We start from the raw sequence: 20,013 nt of genomic DNA, 5'->3' as shown, positions 1-20,013 counted from the left end.
AGCAGAGGAATCTCAGCTGAAGGTTTTTTGTCTCCCTCTTTTGCTGTTGTTTCTGAGAAATCTCCATTTTCGTCTTTGTGTGTCCCTGTTCTGTGACCCCCGTGCGCACAGGCGCATTTCTGGAGTGAATGATAATGCACTTGGGAAAATAAGACCCTCAAGGTAAAATTAAGGCAATTATTCATGGCCAGGGTGGACTAAAGTGATAGGAAAGATACAGCCGTCTGCAGGAACCTCCAGGCATGATGTAAAAATCACTTTATTCAGTTCTCGTAGTCAACAAGGACAAAGCAAATAATGGATTTACAGCACAAAAGAGAAAATGTATCTCACATAACAATGACAACAACAAAGCTGGAGAATGGATAAGTAACGGAACAAGCTACAAGGGAATACTGTGCAATTATTAATACCGGAGATTGACACCGTTGTAGTTTAGACCAAATTTCCTCCTCATTGTCCTGCTCCTGATAGTTCACAAAGATGTGCCCTCAGCAAACCATTTCATGATTCTATCCTAGGGCATTTGCATTGTATATTAGCAAACATAATTCATTATAACCCCAAAGCTTTTAGTTTATAAAGAAGCTGAGAGAATCACCTGGTTCAGGGATAAGTAGTGCAGGTTCTCTCTTTGTGATGCTTGGTGTAAAAACCTGCTGCGTGAGCATGTGGGAGACTGGGAGAGGAAAGTGAAAAGCTCCTCTAGAGTAGCCTATGAGCAGAACGTGTCACTTGGAAATGGGTTGTTTAAATAGCTTCTCATATTAAGCCTGTGGTCTGTTTAACTTGATTTTCTGCTTCCCTGTCTATAGCTTAAGTTTGATACCTGAAGAGTTAATGTTAACTGATGTTCCTCCAGAGACTGATTAATGTCCACAAAGCCATTTGAAGCTGCTTGGCATTTAGGAGTGCATTATGGTGATGATCTCAGATAAATACACTGACAAGCACTGAGGTTCAGTGTTTCCTGAGCGGCTTGCACCCAACCACATCCCTGTTTCCCTTGTTTTGTGAGTAGCAATTCCCCAGTTCGGTCTGTGTTAAAAGAGTCTGCCTCAGCAGCTTTATTTTTGTCCTGGCAGTCTGACTTTGGGACTCCAGCCCAGATAGTTAAAAACATAATTTACAGATTAAGACAATTTGTAAGGGGAGAAAACAGTGGAGGCGGTTGTGGTTAGATAACAAAGATGCAGTTTTCACAGTGAGTTAGTGACCTTCGCCTCAGCAAGTCCAACTGGGTTCTAGTGGTTATTGACTTCAGGAGAGGGAAGATTCGCATTCCCCCACAGATCACTGGTTGTCACTGCCTTGCTTGGCATGCTGGTGTTACCCACAGCAGAGCAAGAACGAAATAGGCGGTGGGCTACAGATATGATAGGGTTTTCCGAGCCCTGCGGTCCATGGCACAGGATTCTGCCCATGCAGGCTTGTATCCAGTGGCTGGTTTCTTCTTTCTCACATTATAAAGGGGGGGCAGAAAATTATTTGGCACATATATGTATTAATGTGTGTATTTTAAAGGAGGTAAACAGTCGGGATGCAGAAGAGGAGGGAGGAGAGTTGTTGTTGCTAAGGTGGGTTGTCCTAAATGGAGGGGTGGTAGTGGTGGTACTGCACCTATTTTCAAAGTCAAGGAGAGCTAGTAGGTGTGAATAGTTGGTTCTTGAGCAAGTAAGGTAGTTTCAGTGCAGTTCAGAACCAGATCTGACATGATAGATGATGCCATCACTCCAGGCTGCATGATACAGTGAATTCCCTCACCTTAATCACAGGCAATCATTTCTTTAATTGCTACTGATGTAATCTTTCCCAGTGTCTCCGTCTGGTTTTGGCATCTTTAGTATATCCAGGATTGATTCAAAGGAAGTAGTTGAATTTAGAGTGCTTTTGTGCTGTTCCTTTTCCTGTGATGGCAGAGGAGCTGGCATAGGCTGAGCTGTGTTACTTGAGAAATACCTGGTCCCTTGTCCTCCCAGCTCTTGCACTTCAGGAGCTAGCCTGACTGATGAGGCAGAAGTATCACGCAGCAGCCTGCTTCATGCCCCACCATGGGGGCATCACATGGGTAGCCTAACAGCCTGTCCAGAAGTGCACCAAAGGAGGCACCTCATATATCAATGCCTCTAACGGTAAGTATGGAGAGTTTACGGCTGATCTCTGCATGGGTACTTCACTTGTAATTGATTTTTGCAATAGGGGAGTGACTTGGTACCAGTTATTCTTTTCCTTCCTGGCTTGACTGCTGGGTCGTTGGCTTCTCCATCTGCTCATTTGTTTTAGTTCCTTGCAGTTCTCCTGCTGTTGCTCACTTGTGAGATCAAGTACCACAGCCTGCTTCTCTTGCACAGTGACCACACCATTTCTGTGCACTCTCATCTTAAACATTTGATCTTAATGAGGAGGTCCATGTGAGAAAAGGGGGAATGGGAGCTCCTTAGGTACCACGGGCGGGGTCTAAAAACCCAGTAGACTTTCCAGGTCGCTGCATGCAGTGTTTTTCCTGCAGGTTTTCATAGGCTCCTTAGATTTTGGTTACAGATGGAGCCCGAGCCAGCCTGCTTAAAGCAGATTTAATTTCCAGTGACAGCTTCTCTCTGGTGAATCGAAACAGCATGGTCTGTATTTCAAATGGCAACCAGAGTATATTCTTGATGAAGTACCTCATGGAAGGTCTTACCTGTAAGGCAGTCTGTGTAACTTCCTATTGAAGAAAATGGGTAATTAGAGGTAAGAGTGCGCTTTGTGAGCGAGAACCCTTCAGGAGGGGAAGCAATAAACTGGTGCTTTCTGAGGCAGAGTAGAAGTGCAAAGTCATCAATCCTGCCATGAAGGGCCGTTTCTCAGTGTACCGCTCACGGGAGTGGACATCAAGGGGCTGTATGGGCAAAGACAGAGCAAATGCCCGCTTCTCCCGCACCCAGGGACATCAGAGTCCTGCCCAGTGATGTGGGGCTGCGGTGCTGCAACAGTTAACAGTAGATGTGCCAGAGTATGGCATTTAGCAGTCAACTTTGCCACCGGGTGCTTCAGGGCTAAAAAGAGTGGTTGCACAGCATGAGTGACCGCCTTTATGCTGCTCTTTGGGAGTGCTGAGAATATCTGCCTCCCCCACTGCTACTGTCATTCTTCCTGACGTGTCTGGAGATGTAGTTAAGGCTGGTTCCTCTGCAACAGGGGATGCAACAGGGAAGGTACTTAGGGTATCGACGTGTAGCAGATGCGATAAGGTGTTTCCCTTGATAATCTGAGCTTAGCTGGCCTTGTGGCAGTGCCGCTGTGTGTCAGTGGGACTGCAAGTACACAGTCTTTGGGCTGAGAAATTGTCAGAAATGCTTTCTTACACCATTTGGGGGTTTTTTATGCTTTCATGTAGCCATCATTGCCTCCTGTGCATTGTCAGGGGCCTGACAGAGCAGCACATGTTATCTTTCACAAGGAGGTTTTGTGGAGCGTGTTTACTTGTTAAACAAGCTTCCGTACACTCCGCTTTATAGCTGCAATTCCTTCTTATTCTATACGTTTACTTGAAGTGACCATAAAGACTTCATAGTCTCTAAGCAATTTTGTCATGTTATTCCATTGATGTTCTGATGATCTGAAAGGTCTTTTCCAGTTTAAATGATTCTGTGATCCTGTATGGTCATTGAGGGGTGTTGTAAGTACGCCGGAGCGTAATTGCAGATCGGTGCTTGCAGATCCATGTCGTTTGTTTTACAGGAGACATTCCTTTTGGTATGGCAAACCCAAGCCCTTACTTTTTTCATACCATTTCCGTTCTCAAGGAGTTTTCTCCTGGAAGCTCCTGACTGATTCAAACAAATGCTCCCTGACCTCTGTAAATGATCACTCTGATCTATCCACCAGCCTTTAAAGCTGCACTTTCTTCTTCTGGCTGCCTTTTTTTACACTGGGAGTAGTGGAGGAGTGAGGGAAGCAGAGTATATCCCTGTTTGCCCAACAGTATGCTGAGTTACTCATATCCATCTATCACAAATAAAAATAGGCTGCTTTTGAAAAAGCTGGGGAACCCTTGTCAGCGCGATGCTGACTCTTTGTAATCTCTTTTGTTTCCTCGTTGCTCATCAGAAGAGCCTTTTCAGTAACTCTCCTCTCTTTGCACTCTGGCTTTCTGTTTGCGTTTCCAAACCACAGTGTTGAGTCTTCAGGTCTGTTCTAAGTAGGAGAGGTGCAGTGAAGTGCCTGTACTTGCTGAGAGTTGCAGAAGGAGTTATCCTTGCAAAGTCAGCCTGTTTGTATGGACACTGTGGGCTTCGCTGGTGTCTTTCTGTTCACCATTAGCTTTGGATGCTGATGATGGTGAGCAGTATCTGCCCAGATGTGTTCTTCAGCTGCTTCCTCGTGGATGTACAGAGATGCCACTCTGAACTACTGGATCTGTTGGTAGTGGTGAGTGCAGGGCTTCACTGACTTGTGCTGCGATAGTCAGGGTTCTTCTTCCGACACCTTTATCTGGGACAATGAGAGAGGCAGGTTTTTAATCTGATGTTTATTTTAATCTGGTTTTAGACAGACTCCTTTATCTAATGATGCTGTGGGGAGGGGAGGTGTGTTTCTGAAGGCGTGTTACCTTCAAAGTGAGTCTGGGTAAGCTGGTGAAGAGCCTGGGGCTGCGCGTGCCGTAAGCACCCTAGTCCTGCCAGTCTTGTCAGGCTCGAGGCTTCACGGAATCCTTGCTTTTCATTGCACAGTGGAATTTACTCTCAGCCTTGCAAACAGAAAGCTTACAGACTGTAGGAAGCCTTTTCTGTGTACTTCCCTTCCAGTTTCTCCCTATAGCTGCTCTAATGAGAAGTCTCATCAGTTCAGGGACATGCTGTTGCCTTATGTCTTTATGAAGTATTTGAGTCAGTAGTTTTGCTGCATGTTTAGTGATTTCATGTTGTTTCTATTCCAGCTAGATATTTAGAATCACAGAATGGTTCGGGTTGGAAAGGACCTTAAGATCATCCAGTTCCAACCCCCCTGCCATGGGCAGGGACACCTCACACTAAACCATCTCACCCATGGCTCTGTGCAACCTGGCCTTGAACACTGCCAGGGATGGAGCATTCACAACCTCCCTGGGCAACCCATTCCAGTGCCTGTTTGACCAGGTGAGGTAAGTTGTTGAAGATCTCTTGTAGCCATGTGTTGTTGGGTGCTTTTAGTGCTCTGAAAATGCTGCATCCCATGGTAAAAGAGGGGGGATTTTTCCCCTACTTTACATGAGCAGTAATTCCATGTTTTCCCAGTAATTGTGTGTGCTGCTTTGGTGCAGAAATTTTGGATTTGGGTTCTGTGCTGACATCCGGGTCTGGTGTGACATTTTCTGAGGCACACACATGCACCCACACCCCCAGGGAATCATAGAACATCAGAATGGCTTGGGCTGGAAGGGACCTTAAAGCTTCTCCAGTTCCAACCCCTGCCATGGGCAGGGACCCCTTCCACTAGAGCAGCTTGCTCCAAGCCCCTGTGTCCAACCTGCCCTTGAACACTGCAGGGACGGGGCAGCCACAGCTTCTCTGGGCACCCTGTGCCAGCGCCTCAGCACCCTCCCAGGGAAGAGCTTCTGCCTAAGAGCTCATCTCAGTCTCCCCTCGGGCAGGTTAAAGCCATTCCCCTTGGCCCGTCCCTGTAGTCCCTTGTGTGGTGCATCACGTGCAGTTCAGTGCTGCAGTGTTGCTTCCTTACCCCCTTATTGTTTCAAAGCAAAACCCCTCCCATAGTTCACCTGGATTTGGAATTTCACAAATGCATCTTAGCCCAGGGAGGTTGTGAATGCTCCATCCCTGGCAGGGTTCAAGGCCAGGTTGCACAGAGCCTTGGGTGCCATGGTTTAGTGTGAGGTGTCCCTGCCCATGGCAGGGGGTTGGAACTGGATGATCTTAAGGTCCTTTCCAACCCAAACTATTCTATGATTATTTTGCTTGGTTGCTTGTATCCTTCTCTCAATCAACATGAAAAGGACAAGGGGCATTTGCTGTAAAACCAGTTGAGCCTTCTAAACAGCACTGTTCCTTAGGAAAGCAAATTACGCATCTGGCAGCAGTATTACTATTTCATTACTGCACTGCCGCTGCTGCTGACCTTCCTTGCCATAAATCACACTGCTTTCCTATCAGGTGCTGGAAAACTAGCCAAAGGTTTTCTGTGACGTTATTGCCAGCAGACTACAGGGATCAGTGGCAGAGATAACTGGGCAGTCGCTGTATGTCTGCAGTATTAGGTGTGCTTTTTCTCATGTACTCTGTTACTCAGAGAGGTTTTGATTGTGTGTGTGTGTGTGTGTGGAAGTGGTCGTGGCAGGAGTTATTTTTGCTGTGCTGCATCTTCAGGGAGAAACAAATTCCAGTGCTGCTTCTCCTGAGAGCTTGTGAGAATTAGTTGCTCTTTGGTTGCCTTCTGTTATTGGCAGATAATACTCCCAGTGGAGGCTGTGCCAAATGGAGATGGTATTTCCAGGGTGCTTATTGCACCCTTCTTTTGTGGATCTTGCTGCTCCAGAAAGTGCAATAGATCTTTCCACCCGCCTCCTCTCTGATCAAATATCATCTTCCTTCTGTGAAACTGGGGAGGACGACAGAGGGGATAAATGACTCACCCAGAATTAAGCAGCAGCTCACTAACAGCAAACACAGAGCTCTGCAGATGGGGTTGCCTGGATCCCAGGGACCTTTCGGACAGGGAGCTGCTTTCACACCCCTCTGTCAATGCGACTTGGTAAACCAGTTCCTTAGGGCTCTGCATCGCTGCTTCCCTCATCTCCCAGTGATGCTGATGCAGTTCCAGAGTGCTTTTACTGGTGAATTTCAGGATCTGTTAATACTCCCCCCCAGCATAGAGGCTCAACTCCTCACCGCGGGTCTGTCCCTTTATGAGTGACAGCATTAACACCAGGTGACCGTATTTGTACGGCTTACCAAGTAATTTGATTGATTTAAGCTCTCTGCCTACTTGTGAGATACCTGAGAGTACAGAGCAACGGTGTAACGTTTATTTGTAATCTGCTTAATCAAATCCGTTCTAATTGTATTCTGTAGACCAGTTGTACGTGGCTGGCATCCATGGAGGAGGCGGCTCGTTTGTGATTAGAAGATTGTGTTTCATGTGCATTCCCAGTGTGATGGGTCCAAGCCTTAAATGTACAGAAGAAATGACTGTTTGAGTAACCCCCCTATAGCATCATCTTTGGATTTTGAGCATAATGGGTGGAGCAGTTCTTAAATTCAAACCTTCCTCTTTGTGACAGATATGGCCATTTATTATTCTGCTTTCACACCAGTACAACCCTTTTCATTCCTGGAATTCGAGAGCTTCACAGGGGAGGTCAGAACAACATATGTCATTTTAAAGCTGCGGTGGGGGGTGCGTATCTAGTATCAACACAGCAGTTTAGCAATCAGGAAGAAAGGAGAGGTTTCTTTAAAGCAAGAGCAATACCTTGCCTGGAGAGGTGTGTTTCTGTGTCTCTGGTGGTGTAGCTTTAGGGGGAGGTTATCTCTGTGTAACTTCCAAGCATTGCACAAAATAAAATCTAAGAGAAAAGAATTGTGTTCTTTCTTCATTATCATTTTTCTCTTTCCAGGTGGACAGTACTTGGGCAGACTCTGAAGGAGCCACATAAACTCACAGGTTGAAATTAGCCCTTTCTTTTAGCCAGTGCAATTTATGTTGAGCAGTGAACTAAGCTTCTCCCTCAAAGTCCCAGCTATAGATCAGCCAGCAGCTTGAAGGACTAGCTTGAATCCTGAGGGGTGACACGTTGATGTACAGCTCCGAGGGCTGTGCTGAGGAAGGAAAATCAGCAAGATCTTCACCTGATTTATGTAGGCCAGGCTCCTTCCAAAAGGCCACTTGCCTTCCAAAGGGGATCTCACAGCGGCGTAATTAAAACTTGATGATGTTATTAAATAATCATGAGGATTTGTGTCCCTGCGTTGCAGCCGAGGAGGTGTTTTTGTGTGGCTGTAAACATGGTCAGTCCCTGCTCGTGAAGCTGAAGGTTACAGAGTGCTGGGCTTAAGGGCAGGAATTATGCATGCAGCTCTTACATAGAAGGTCTCCAAATGATTCTGGTGCTGGCCCCTGTTTCGGTTTAGAACTGGTCAAATTGCGAGTTAGCGAAAGAATAAACCCAAGAATTTAATTAGTAAAACTGAGCAGCTCTAAATTTGCCCATTCTGCAGAGACATTCTGATACCGGAGATGCTGACTTAGGGCTGGAGAGAGTAGGCAAAGACCACAGGTCGTGGCTTGGTTGTACTCTGGTCTGGAAACCACTAGTAACGCAGTGTTGCCTTTGCCTTCATCCTCATCTCGCCTGTCTTAAGGAGGAAGAAGATACTGGGACAAGGGTTGTCTTTTATTAGATGTTTAAACACAAAACACAGATGTGACCTGACCTGCAGCCTGAAGGTTTGCTGTGATGTAAACTCCACCCATGCGCTTCATTTGGGGTTTGATATTTGGGATAATTGTATTGTTTTGGATGGAATTTTCCAGACAGGCAAGATGATATCTTTGAAGTAGAAGATGTGGGGTTTTTTCTTTACTGTCTGCATGCTGGTGGGAATTCTGAGGAAGCTCTTTACCACTTGGCCTTGACTTTTTCTTTGGATTCGTTTTTGCTTTAAGACATTGATTGCACTTTCTAACAGGCCTGACTTACTTCATTATATCAGTAACAGCGATTTTTAGACTTTCATATGACTGAAAAGCCGTAAAACACAGTACGTTGCCTACTTATAAAAAACCTAAAAGGGGGGGGAGTCAGTGGCACCCCTGATTCTGCATGCAGAACAGTCAATGTAGTCGATACAGTTTGGGACTGATTATCATAAGGAGCATGAGTTAGAAGTGATGATCGAGTTTCTGAGAATCCCCAGCCTTGCCATTAATTTTGATTTATTGGTTTTTGCGAGCAGGAGCAGTGAGAAGCTCAGGCTCTGAGGAGGATGAGAAAGGCCAGTGCGTGTCGAGGGTTATTGCCTTGTTGCGTGCTGTGATTTATACAGCGAAGGTACCGGCTGCATTCTTATGCTTGCTGTTGTTTTATTTCTTCTCATTATTGTAGTATTTCATGACTTAAAGACAAGTGCCCTCTGAGAATCTGTTCTGTCGTGTCTCTGACATTGTTACAGGCTGAAGGTTTGATCACTGGAAGTGCTGAGCCCTTGCAGCTCCAGTAGGACTGACAGGAGCTGAAGGTGCTCTGAAAATTGTCCCTGAGACATTTTATTCTTTTAAAGGGATTGAGTTGTGCCTCATAAATGTAGGTTTTTGCTTTGACTAATTCCTCCTTTACCGCACACCTTTTGAAGTAAATGGTTTTACTTGATTAGAATTAAACCTGTGCTCCAAAATTAATGCTCCATCCTCACTATGTAGCTGGGGAACTGATTAGATCTTAGTAAATCTGATGTTAAAATTAAGCTGCAAATTTACAATTAAGCTTCAGAGTTTTGCTTTCTAATTGGAATACTGCATGTTGTGAAGGAGCAGAAACCCTTCTTCTTTGAAGGTTTGGGTGATTCTAAACACAACTCATGTTCCTGTGGCAGAGCTCCTGGTGAACAGAGATAACTAAGCACACTGAAAGGGCAGTTTTGTGGCTACAAGAGGTACCAAGACCAAGTGCCTGCACCTGATGGAGTTAGCCTGCCCGAGCAGTTCACATTCTCCTGCAAAGAGTCTTAATTCTCCAGTTTCACTGAGAGATAGCAGATGTCAGGCAGTGATCCAGCCTCAGGAAAAGGGTGATTTATCCCAGTGCTCGATAATTCCACTGTTCTTGAAGAGGAAGAAGCTTGCCTAAGCAGTGGCTGTTTGATTCGGAAGTAAGGGAAGATGCTGCTGTATAGGCGTGTGAGTGACTGCTGGAAAAGTCCAGAGGAGCACTCATGCAGAGGTGAAGGCTGAAGAGATTTGGGGCTGGGAATCTGGAGAAAGGCTTAGTCAACTTGCCTTTTCTGTTAGCTTTTTAAGAGCATAAATATGCACCCCACTGAGGCGGCCCTGCACGCCATGGCCGGGCTTAAGGATCCTTTTCAGCCCTTGGCTGAAGCCTGTTCTGTTCCAGATGGCTCAGATGCGCACTGCTTCAGCCCTTAGCTTTGGAAAATCCATTCCTGGCTCAAGGAGGTTTACAGCAGTCTCACCAAACCGTGCTTTGCCTTTTGGGGATCATCATCGTAGTCATCTTTCATTTTTCCTTGCTTAAAGCCAGTATTAGCCTAAAAAAGGGGGTAGTTTGGGTTTATTGGGAGTTTTTTGGGGGCGGAGGGGGTGTCCTTCTGTCTGAGATGAGGGGCAGATGGCAGAAGATCCATTTCTTTTGTTTCCAGTTATTTTCAAAGAACAAATTAAACCAGTTACATTCTTGTCTATACATTTGTCTGAATTTCTCTGGTTACCTCTGTGGTACATCCGTGTATGATCCAGTTGATCATCTGCAGTGTCAGCAGAGCTTCACATTTCAGTGTGTACATAGCTCTAGTGCTGGTTTGTGACTGATGGGGTTTGGGGTTTGGTTCTCAGCAGGCAATGTGGTACTTGCTGCTAGCAGTGGAATGAGAACTATGGTTTTGATGGGGAGACTTGTGCGTCTTCCCCGTGTCTCTGTGTCCCGACCTGACCAACAAATCATGGCACAAACAAAACACCCATTGACAGAATATTCAGGCAAACAGGCAGTTGCTTCCTTTTATTCTTGCTGTTGGTCTCCTACAGACAGACTCGATGCTGCGTTTCATTGTCTTTAAGACTGTAGACCAAGGCTGGTTTGCTTTTTGGGGTGTTTTGACATCCTTTGCTACTAGAGCTGGGATTCCTCTCAATGGCAGTGTTTTCTGACTGTTGTGGCTGTTTTACATTCGTTTTTGAAGCTCCTGCCTGTACGTGTTTTATTCCACCGCCCTTGTTTTTCTGTTTCTAGCCAGTGAGACCTGCAACGATTTCCATCCCATGTTCTTCACCCATGACAGATCGTTCGAGGAGTTCTTCTGCATCTGCATTCAGCTCTTGAACAAGACATGGAAGGAAATGAGGGCAACTTCAGAGGACTTTAACAAGGCAAGAGGAAGGGTGGGGTGGGAATAACTGTGCTCGATGGTGAAACAAGGACATGTATTCTTCCCTAAAGGTACAGGGATTTACTAATGCCCGTTCTGCCTAATGCTGGAGGGGTTTACCTGTTCGGAGTCTTTGTGCATCAGAGCACCAGCATTTAGAAAGACGGGGTGAGGGATGAGAGGGGTGAGGGAGGTTCACAGTCGTGTTGAACTGCAGTCTGTGAAACCAAAACCCTGGCCTGAAGGGAAATTCTGCCTTTTTTTATGTTGGCAATATTATGCTGAAGTGCTGCAGCCTCCAAGGTTGTAAATAATGCAGAGAGAGTACTGCAGTGGTAATTCTGTGCATCCCTTTCATTTCATGTGAGCACTAAAGTGATAAAATATTCAGGAGTGGACACAAGCCTGGCAAAGCGCTGTGCAGTTTGCCCACTAAAACCAAGCCAACCAACCAAAAAGCTAGGCAGAAACTCCTCCGTATTGCACCCTTTGTGGTGTAAGAGAGGATTCTGGAAGTTTCAGCCAATCTCAGCAAGGCAGGACTGTCTGTGTGAATGGTCCCTAGGCATACTGGTGTCACTGTCTAATGTACCACGAGGCTCAATGGCTCCTTTGGCATTTTGTAAGGATGACAAACTCATGCTCTCATGGACAGCTGGCATCCTTATCTTTGTTGGGATCCTCTGACTGGCTCTTGACAACATCTGCCCCTAGGATATATTGGTTATAGAGCTGTTGACAAGCGAGGCTGCTGCACTGTGTCAGTATGTGCCCTGTGAGTGGTCTGAAGCCACCAGACTCAAATGTTATTTTAGTGCTAGTAAGAGTGCTCATGCTTAACTTCTGATTGGAACCGTCTATTACTGTAGTGGTCTAAATGTCCATTTGCTGCTGCTGAGTGAAGGTAGATCCTTAGGACAGTGTGGAATAACCTTTGTTGAGTTCTTTAAGTAAGACAGTTGGCAGCAATGCCAGAGCTCCGTCAAAAGAGAGACAGGAAGACCAAAATGCATGCTGTTGTACGTAGGTGACCGAGAGGCTTGTTCTTGCATGGCATTTCTGACATGCTTCTCTTACCTAGAGAAAAGAAGCATAGGAGGAGCAATAGCAAGAGAATTCACTGGACAATACGGAAACCAAAAATCAAGAGCTTAAAAAAACAACAGCTCTTTTAATACTTCATAATATGTGGTTCTTTTAAATAAATGTACTAACAGCTGCCTGTTACTTACAGACCTTCTGCCTCAGGGGAAGAAGGACTTGTGTACATAATTTCCCCCAGTTTGCTTTGGAATATTATTAGTAATCCTAGGGAATTCAGGAAAAGAATGAACCCAGGATCTCTGCCTGCGAAAATCACTCTTGATGTTGTAACTTCTCCTGAAGGGGAGGGAATGCTCAACTCTTGCGCCTCATTCCTAACAGTTCTGTAATTACTTTCTGCTTATCTAAATCCTCTCTTTTAGTCATAAGGAGATTTTTGTGCTCTTATCCACTTCAAATGACATGTGGCGGTGATGTGCATTACTCAGCTGATAAATGTCTAAAGGGATCTGTGAGTGAAGCAAACTGTGTCGTCGTGTTGGCTTGTGAAGCACTCCTGGATTTGTGGGGGATGATGTTACATGGTGGTACCCAAGGTTTGCCCATCTGGTTGGAGGGTGACAGCTGCCCGTGCTGGTGGCTCTACAAAACTAAACAGCACCGGTTTTAATCCTTACGTGGGAAGAGGCTCCGGTGGTCATGGCAGGTCTCTGTTCTTTGTGCATCTTTCACGTGTGCTAAGTTCCTGTGCAGTCACTGTTGACAACTTGGCAGGCACAAGCCATGTGGACCCAGAGGGCATTCAGCCCATACTTTCAGGAGTGAAAAAGGAAGAAAGCAGAAGATGCACTACAAGAAGCACTAGCTTAGTTGATGTGGAAAAGAAATAATTATCCTCTCTGTGTTACTGTTTTTCAATGTCAATAACTTGATTGGTAATGTGTGAAACACCACTTTGCTATGGTTTCATACCTACCTGGCTGATGGGATCATTCACTTTCTTTCTCTTCCCCACCCCACCCCCCCCCCCCCCCAGATCTCCAGAACAAAACAGAGCACTGTTAGTATATTGGACGGTAACTCTTGAGACCTGGAGATGCTTCTAAAAAGCTAATCCATTGGCTTTGGTCTCTCATCATAACTGAAGGAAAGGAGCTCTTAAACTTTGGATTAATCACAGTAGCTTGTATGTCGAGGGGCTGGTGGAGGTCTGTGTGCACATACAGAGGTTTGTTTCTTGCTCTCTCGCATTGGGGAATAATAGGTGCTAAAAGAAGTGAGGCGATTGAATACTTCCCTTCAGGTTTCAGTGCCTGTTCTCAAGGGGGTTTTAAGCCTCAGATTAAGACTTTCTTTTGATGACAGAGTGGCCTCCTGTGCCATCGTAGTTCCTCAGTTCATGTTGTGGAGGTGTCATATAGGGCTTCTTTCATTTTTAGAGCTTAAAAAAGGATAATAGTAATTAAAACAGCACTTTGCTGAATTTTAGGTATTTTAGTGGAACAGTTCTGGTCTCATGCTTACTCTTTCCGGTTCTTGTTTAGTAAAAGAGACACCTTTTGTCAACTTTTGCATTAGAGAAACTCATTGGATCTCTGTGGTGATAGCATGATACTGTCAGACCCAAAGCCTTTTTCACAGTCTCAGTATGCTGGTGGATGTCTGAATAGAAGAGCTCAGTCAGGCAGCGAAGCTTCTATTATGCCTTTAGAACATTTTAAGACATACATAATTCAGTCCGGTGAGTTTTCTGGAGAAATGAAGATGCAGTTGGTTAGACAGACGTGCAAGTGGCAGCCATTCCCTTTGAAACTCTTTGTTTTCCTTTGAGCTTTCAGATGATCAAAAGATGCTTTACAAGCTCTGTCCTCTGCAGTCATTTGTGAGCAGACAGCATGGTTTATGGCTTCGAAACTCTAATCTTCTCTGCAAGCTTTACATAATTCTACATGTTTTATTGCAGCCGAACGAAGGATTGTGTATTGATTTTTGGAGGCAGTGCTGGCTGTGAGGAAGCTGGACTGAGTTATCTCGCACTCCAGCACCTAGAAACCTTCATCACCAGCCTGCCCATTTAATTAGGTGCCCATCAGTCAGTTTTCCCTCATGTATGAGCCACCTACGCTCTGCTCATGGTAACCCGGCCCTGCTGCCATGCAGACTAAGGTGCACTTAAATTGGTTGGTGGTTTTGTTCAACATGAAATAGGTGGAATTCAAGGTCATGGCCCCATTGTAAAATTCCAAAGCATACTCCCAAAGGAATTTTTTTATTGATGCCCACTGGTTGTGCTTGGGTAAGTGCACTTGTGTTGCCCTAATGAGGATCTACGTTGAGATGAGCATCTTGTTAGGGATCTTCTTGTAAAGTACACATCCTGCTTTTCCGGAGACAGGGAGGGCACAGGTAGGGCATTTTGTAGGACAAGATTATCCTCTCACCTCTGGTCTCCAGAGGTTTCAGTCTGGTGCTTTCTGTAGGTTTGAAGTTCACGTGTTAATAGGAGGCAGGGTGAGCAGATGTATTATTTCAGCTGAAAGCCCAGCCGCAGCTTGTCTTATTAGACCTGCAGAACAACATGAACCGTTTGCTAACACTGTGCCCAGTGTAGTGCTATCTTAACAAACCCATTAAGAATAAAAATGACTACTTCCAGTCCCAGTGTGGAAGGGAAAAGATGAAGTTGATTCACCTGCAAAGGTTTTGAGGCTGCTTTGTAGAGAATTGGCACAATGATAGCTGCTTTTATCAGTGTGTTAGCATAGTTATGTGGTTTTAGACAGCCAAAAGTGAGTACTCATAACAAGATAGAGATTATCCTTTTAACATGGCTAAAGTTAAGAAGGAGATGCCAGGACTGAAAATCTTCAAAAGTCCTGTGGTGTGTGGTGTTTGCAATCAAAATCTTCTGCATTCACTGAGACTAAAGGTTTAAGGAATAGGAAAGTGGGACGAGGTTTGCTAATGATGCTACAGATGCATTTTTCTTATTACTGAGAACTGCAGTTAATTTATTCTGCCCTGTGGCCATGTGTTTGAGATCATCACAGTATAAACCACCAGCTTGTAGAGAGTTCTGTGAAAATTGATTTTGTGATCAGAAGAACCTTTTCAGAAGACCCCAAAACCCCTGGTTCCAGCATTTTGGCAAAGCTAGCATTCATTTCACAGTGGGAGACCTGGGGACCTTGAGCAAATGCATTCGTGTCTGGCTATTTCAGTAACGCAGAACGCTGCAGCCCTGGATCCCCGTGCAGGAGCGGCATCTGCTCAGCACGATGATAACGTGCCAGTGACAGGTATGCACATAACAAACTGCCTTGTGTGGCAATCAGCACAGTAGACATTGTTCACAGTGGTGGCAGATGCAAACAATAAATGCCCTACGTGAGTCCTGTAATTAACACCAAAGCAAACACTGAGGCATCTGATAAGCACGGAAGATGTTTATTGCTCACGCTCAGACCCTGTGAACGTTTCTTCTTGCTCGCTGACAAGATAGCAATAAAGGTAACCGAGCATAACATAAAGATGAGGAACACCATTCCCCTGCGCACTGCCGATGTGGCAGTGCCGTGCCACGGGTTCCTCAGCTGCTCTGGTGTTGTCACGCTGGCGGAAGCTGCAGGCTAGGTTCAAAATATGGCTGTGTTCAAGGGCAGGTTTTTAAGGACCGGGCTTGTTTCAGTGGTGTTTTGTGTGGAGATGTGTTGTGGGTCAACGCCACCATCAGATAACATGAGTTACCCATAAGGGAGCGAAAACATGGAGTGTCGTTTGGAAAGGGTCAGAGCAGCAATGGCACAGAGGAGCTGACACCAGCTTTCCTGGGTTATAAAATCCCAGATGGGTTTGTGCTGGAAGGGACCTCAAAGCTCATCCAGTTCCAACCCCTGCCACTGGCAGGGACCTCTTCCACTAGAGCAGCTTGCTCTAATGTGTGCCTCAGAGCTCTCACAGGGAAGAGCTTCCGCCTAGGAGCTCATCTCAGTCTCCCTCTGCCAGTTAAATCCTCTTAAAGGTAACTCGTTTAACATCATAAGCAAGAAAATCAGATCTCTGCAGTCATGAAGGGGTGGCTCAGCGATGCGCTGCAGAGTGGGGAGGCTCCAGACTGCGCAGAGCCTGTCTGAAGTTCCCCCTGGCTGCAACCTTGCCCTGGTGCTGGTCCTTGCCATGGCAGCTCTGTGCAGGTCTCCTGGCATGCTCAAGTGATCCCCTCTAGTGGCACTAACAATATCCTGCACTTTTCTGCTCGTTGCAGAGTTGGCTGGATCTTGATAAAACCCAGTTCTTGCAGGAGGGAGGCAAAGGCACCAGAGCTCAAGTGCCTTGGCAGTGTGGTAGCATCAGGGACAGAAGCAGATGCGGGATGTGAGGCCATTTTCTCCAGCCTCCTCCATTACTCCAGGTGAGCTCCAGGCTGCAGCAGCAGCTCCAGCCCCAGAGGTGTTGCTTTCCTCTGTGTTTCTGCCCCTCTTTCCAATTCGCTCATAGGGATGCTTGGAGGACGCTGGCAAATGATGCTTCAGGAGCATGGAAGAACCAGTCCCTCAAACAGGAGGAAAATTAATCCAAACAAACTTGAAAGTAAAATCCTTTGGTCAGTCTGTAAATTCGTCTGTGACTCCCTTTTCCTTTCAATGAGAAGAGGTGAAAGGGATGATAAATATCTCGTGACAGATGCTCTCCAAAGCATGTATTGCTTTCTTATGGCTGGTTTTTCAGTGGTCTGAAGCAGGTGAACTTGGCCTCTTTTGAGAGAAGCTTTGGAAGGGTGTTCTGTTTGCATTTTCCAATGTGGGAAGTGCGTAACGATGGCACATGGCAGCTTTAGTGCCCCTTCCCTTGGCAATACTTTGTTTATATCAGTCAGGGGTACAGCAAATAGATTACTCTCACATGGAGTGAATTCAGTATTCCCCAGGCTTAGGCAGATGAGCACAAATTAAATTCCACGTTTTCACAGCTGAGGCCATTAGCACTTTATTAACTTTTATTGGAAATGGGTAATTGCTATAGATATATTTTATCATTCATTATGGAATGCATGTATTTGGTTTAGCCATGTATCCAGTTAGCATTTTGCAGGTCTGCTGCGTAGCTTATACAGAAATAGTGGCTTTTTAATTGAATTGAAACCCCCACCCTCCAAGTGGGAATCTCCTGGAAGAACATGATTTGGGTGCAGGAGGGTTGTCAGGTCTATTTCATTAGCAACCCCTTCCTTTGGAATGGTCTGTTTCAAGCAGTGCAGTTTAATGTGATGTAGGGAAGATTTTTCCCTCGTGTTTGGTCAGCATTGTGTGCTTTGTGTGGCCTGGATGTTGCAGGTTTTCCCCTTCATCAGCCGCTCGTTTAGGAATGGCTCTGTTTAGTCCTCTCAGTTCATTTATCTGTACCTGTCGCATCTCCAAATGTGTCCCACTGCATTTGTCAAAGCCAGTTTGTTACTCATCCGCTGCTTCTGGCTGTAGGCACCAGAGAAGGGGTGTTGAAGGCAATGGAGTTGTGATCTTCCACTTACTGAGGCATTGGTCTGTAGCATCTGATTTAAATATTCATAGGGTCACAGCCTGGTTTGGGTTGAAGGGACCTTAAAGCTCCTCCAGCTCCAACCCCTGCCATGGGCAGGGACACCTTCCAGTAGAGCAGCTTGCTCCAAGCCCCTGTGTCCAGCCTGGCCTGTTCATACCCCAGAGGTCCAGACTGTGAAGCTCAATGGAACTGAACACGAGTGTTGCATTTTCAAATGTAGCTGGTTGCTTCCTTTTGAAACGGGTCAGTGTTAATGAGCACTGTCAGGAGTGCAGATGCACTGAGAAAAGCTAATGTGTGACATGTAGGTGCTTGGCCTGGATAACGAAGCAGTAGGAGCAACACTTGCCCTTTCCCTGCTCTTTGTAGATTATGAACTGTTTTTCTAGTTCAAAGATTTTTTTTCTTCCATTAAAAGCGTATCTTTACTATTTTCTGTCTTTGCCAGGAGGTTTCAAAGGTCCTCAGTGGGAGGGTCACATCTAGTTAGTATCCTAGCTGAACCATCCTTCTCCAGTGAACACATATGCAACAGTTTCACAGCAGGCATAGGCTTGAAAGGAGAAGTGTTCTAAAGCTGAAATTCAGCCTATTTGTATGCCAGGATGGGTACCCTCAGATGGGTACCCTTTGAGAAAAAAGCAAGGAAAGGAAGGGATGTCTCAACAAACATTTGTTGTTATATCCATTCCTTGGTCAGAAACTTGTTTGTCCGATCGATGTTATCCCAGTGATGAAAGTTGCTGGTTTCAGCAGTGAAATTCCTTATTTGTGGAAAGCCTAGCAGAGCGCATTTTACCCCCCAGCTCTCTGATGAAGCCTGTGTGTGTCCGTGGAACACTTACGGAGCTGTTTACACCCCGGAGATGGCAATTTTGGAAGCTGTTGGCACTATGTATCTTCAGAGCGCTCTCCATTTTCATCTCTGTGGGTGCGGATCAAACCAATAAACACCTCAGCCTTCAAAAAGATGGTTGAGTGGAAAGCCTGATAACCAGAGGAGGAACACTGAGCGCAGGTTATCTGTGCTAACCTCTTTGGTTTATGCACTGTGGAAGCCTTTTGCACTGGGAAAGAATCCCTCCTTTGCATGTAGAGTGTGTTAGTCACTAAGGGAAATGACAAAACCTAACTGGAACTGTCAGCAAAACAGCCTATTTTGTGGTATTGCCCCTGTCATTCCTGTCTTAAAGCGTGGATAATAATCACATCCCGGGAGCCACTCTTGTCTCTGTATTTTTATTTCTCCTTTCTAGGATATGGTTTGTAGTACAGTTAAATCAGAGGTGCATGGCATATGGCTTTTTGCTGCATGAATTGCTGCTGATGTGAATGTCAGCGGGCATATAATACCAGATTTTCATTTTGTGGATCACAATGCATGGAATTCAGCCTGAGAGCTCCCCAGACTATCGGCCTTATTTTATAGGCAAATAAAAAAGGGAAGGACAGGGAGGGAGGTGATGTCTGGGAGATTTTGTTTCAGTTGAAATGAGGTGATGGTGATGAATGATGCAGCTGACAATGAGATTTTTATAGCCTGTCTTCGAGTAGCAGAATCATTTGTATTATTGTTGCTTTGCTTTAAGTAATTGTCATCTAAAGAGCATCATGGTTGAAAAGAGCAGCAGAAACCTTTCATGCGTGTTTCCTGAGCAAAGCCAGGGAGCTTTGTTGTCGTCACCTCATACAAATGTCCTTCATTGTCTGCAGTTTCCATCTCGCGCATTGTCTTGGCTCAACACGTCAGTCACCATTAGAAAGGCGTTTGCCAGTCAGTTGCTCCTGCTGCTGCGTGTGTCTATTTTTAGCACATGAGGTAAGTGGTCAGCATCTGACACAATGATCCTGCTGCCTGGGTACCGGCGGACACTGAGAGCGGCTGCAGTGGAGGCATGTGGGACGGGAGGGCTGCTGGGAGCTGGAGCCAGAGGAAGCGCGCACTGTGCCCGTGTAGCCAAGGATGCTGATAGAGCATCCCGGCCTGTATCAGCACCAGCGCGGCAGCAGGGCCAGGCAGTGGTTGTGCTCCTGTGCTCGGCACTGATGAGGCCGCACCTCGAATCCTCTGTTCAGTTCTGGGCCCCTCACTACAAGAGAGACATTTTGGTGCTGGAGCGGGGACAGAGAAGGGCAATGGAGCTGCCCATGGCAGTGATGAGGTCACTCTTCAGAAGCAACTGATCAGTGCTTCATGGTGAAAATACCATCTCAAAAGTCACCAAGCAGGAAAATGGCATGTCCTTATTTCTGTAAAACCAGATGTGTGAGTTGAAGGATGTAATCTCATAGCCGTCAAGATCTGCAAATTCCTTCCGAGAACTCTTTCCTATTTAATACAGGGATTTGGAAGTTG

The 20,013-nt window shown here is 45.8% G+C and overlaps 1 protein-coding gene across 2 annotated transcripts in view; it reads left to right on the top strand.

Annotated features, from left to right (window-relative positions):
- ELMO1 (engulfment and cell motility 1) overlaps positions 1-20,013 on the top strand; it is a 222,408-nt gene that overhangs the window by 112,202 nt on the left and 90,193 nt on the right. For both annotated transcript variants that reach the window (XM_061464314.1, XM_061464313.1), the window contains one exon: positions 10,940-11,076. In XM_061464314.1, coding sequence (XP_061320298.1) covers positions 10,940-11,076 — 137 coding nt within the window. The remainder of the gene's footprint in view (positions 1-10,939; positions 11,077-20,013) is intronic.

Source organism: Pezoporus flaviventris, unplaced genomic scaffold (assembly GCF_033815535.1).
Source record: "Pezoporus flaviventris isolate CSIRO_AGI_PZ_B2104156 unplaced genomic scaffold, CSIRO_AGI_Pfla_v1 ptg000037l, whole genome shotgun sequence".
NCBI classification, from domain to species: Eukaryota; Metazoa; Chordata; class Aves; order Psittaciformes; family Psittacidae; genus Pezoporus; species Pezoporus flaviventris.
Note: the sequence above shows the minus strand (reverse complement) of the source record. Positions and strands in the feature narration are given on the sequence as shown.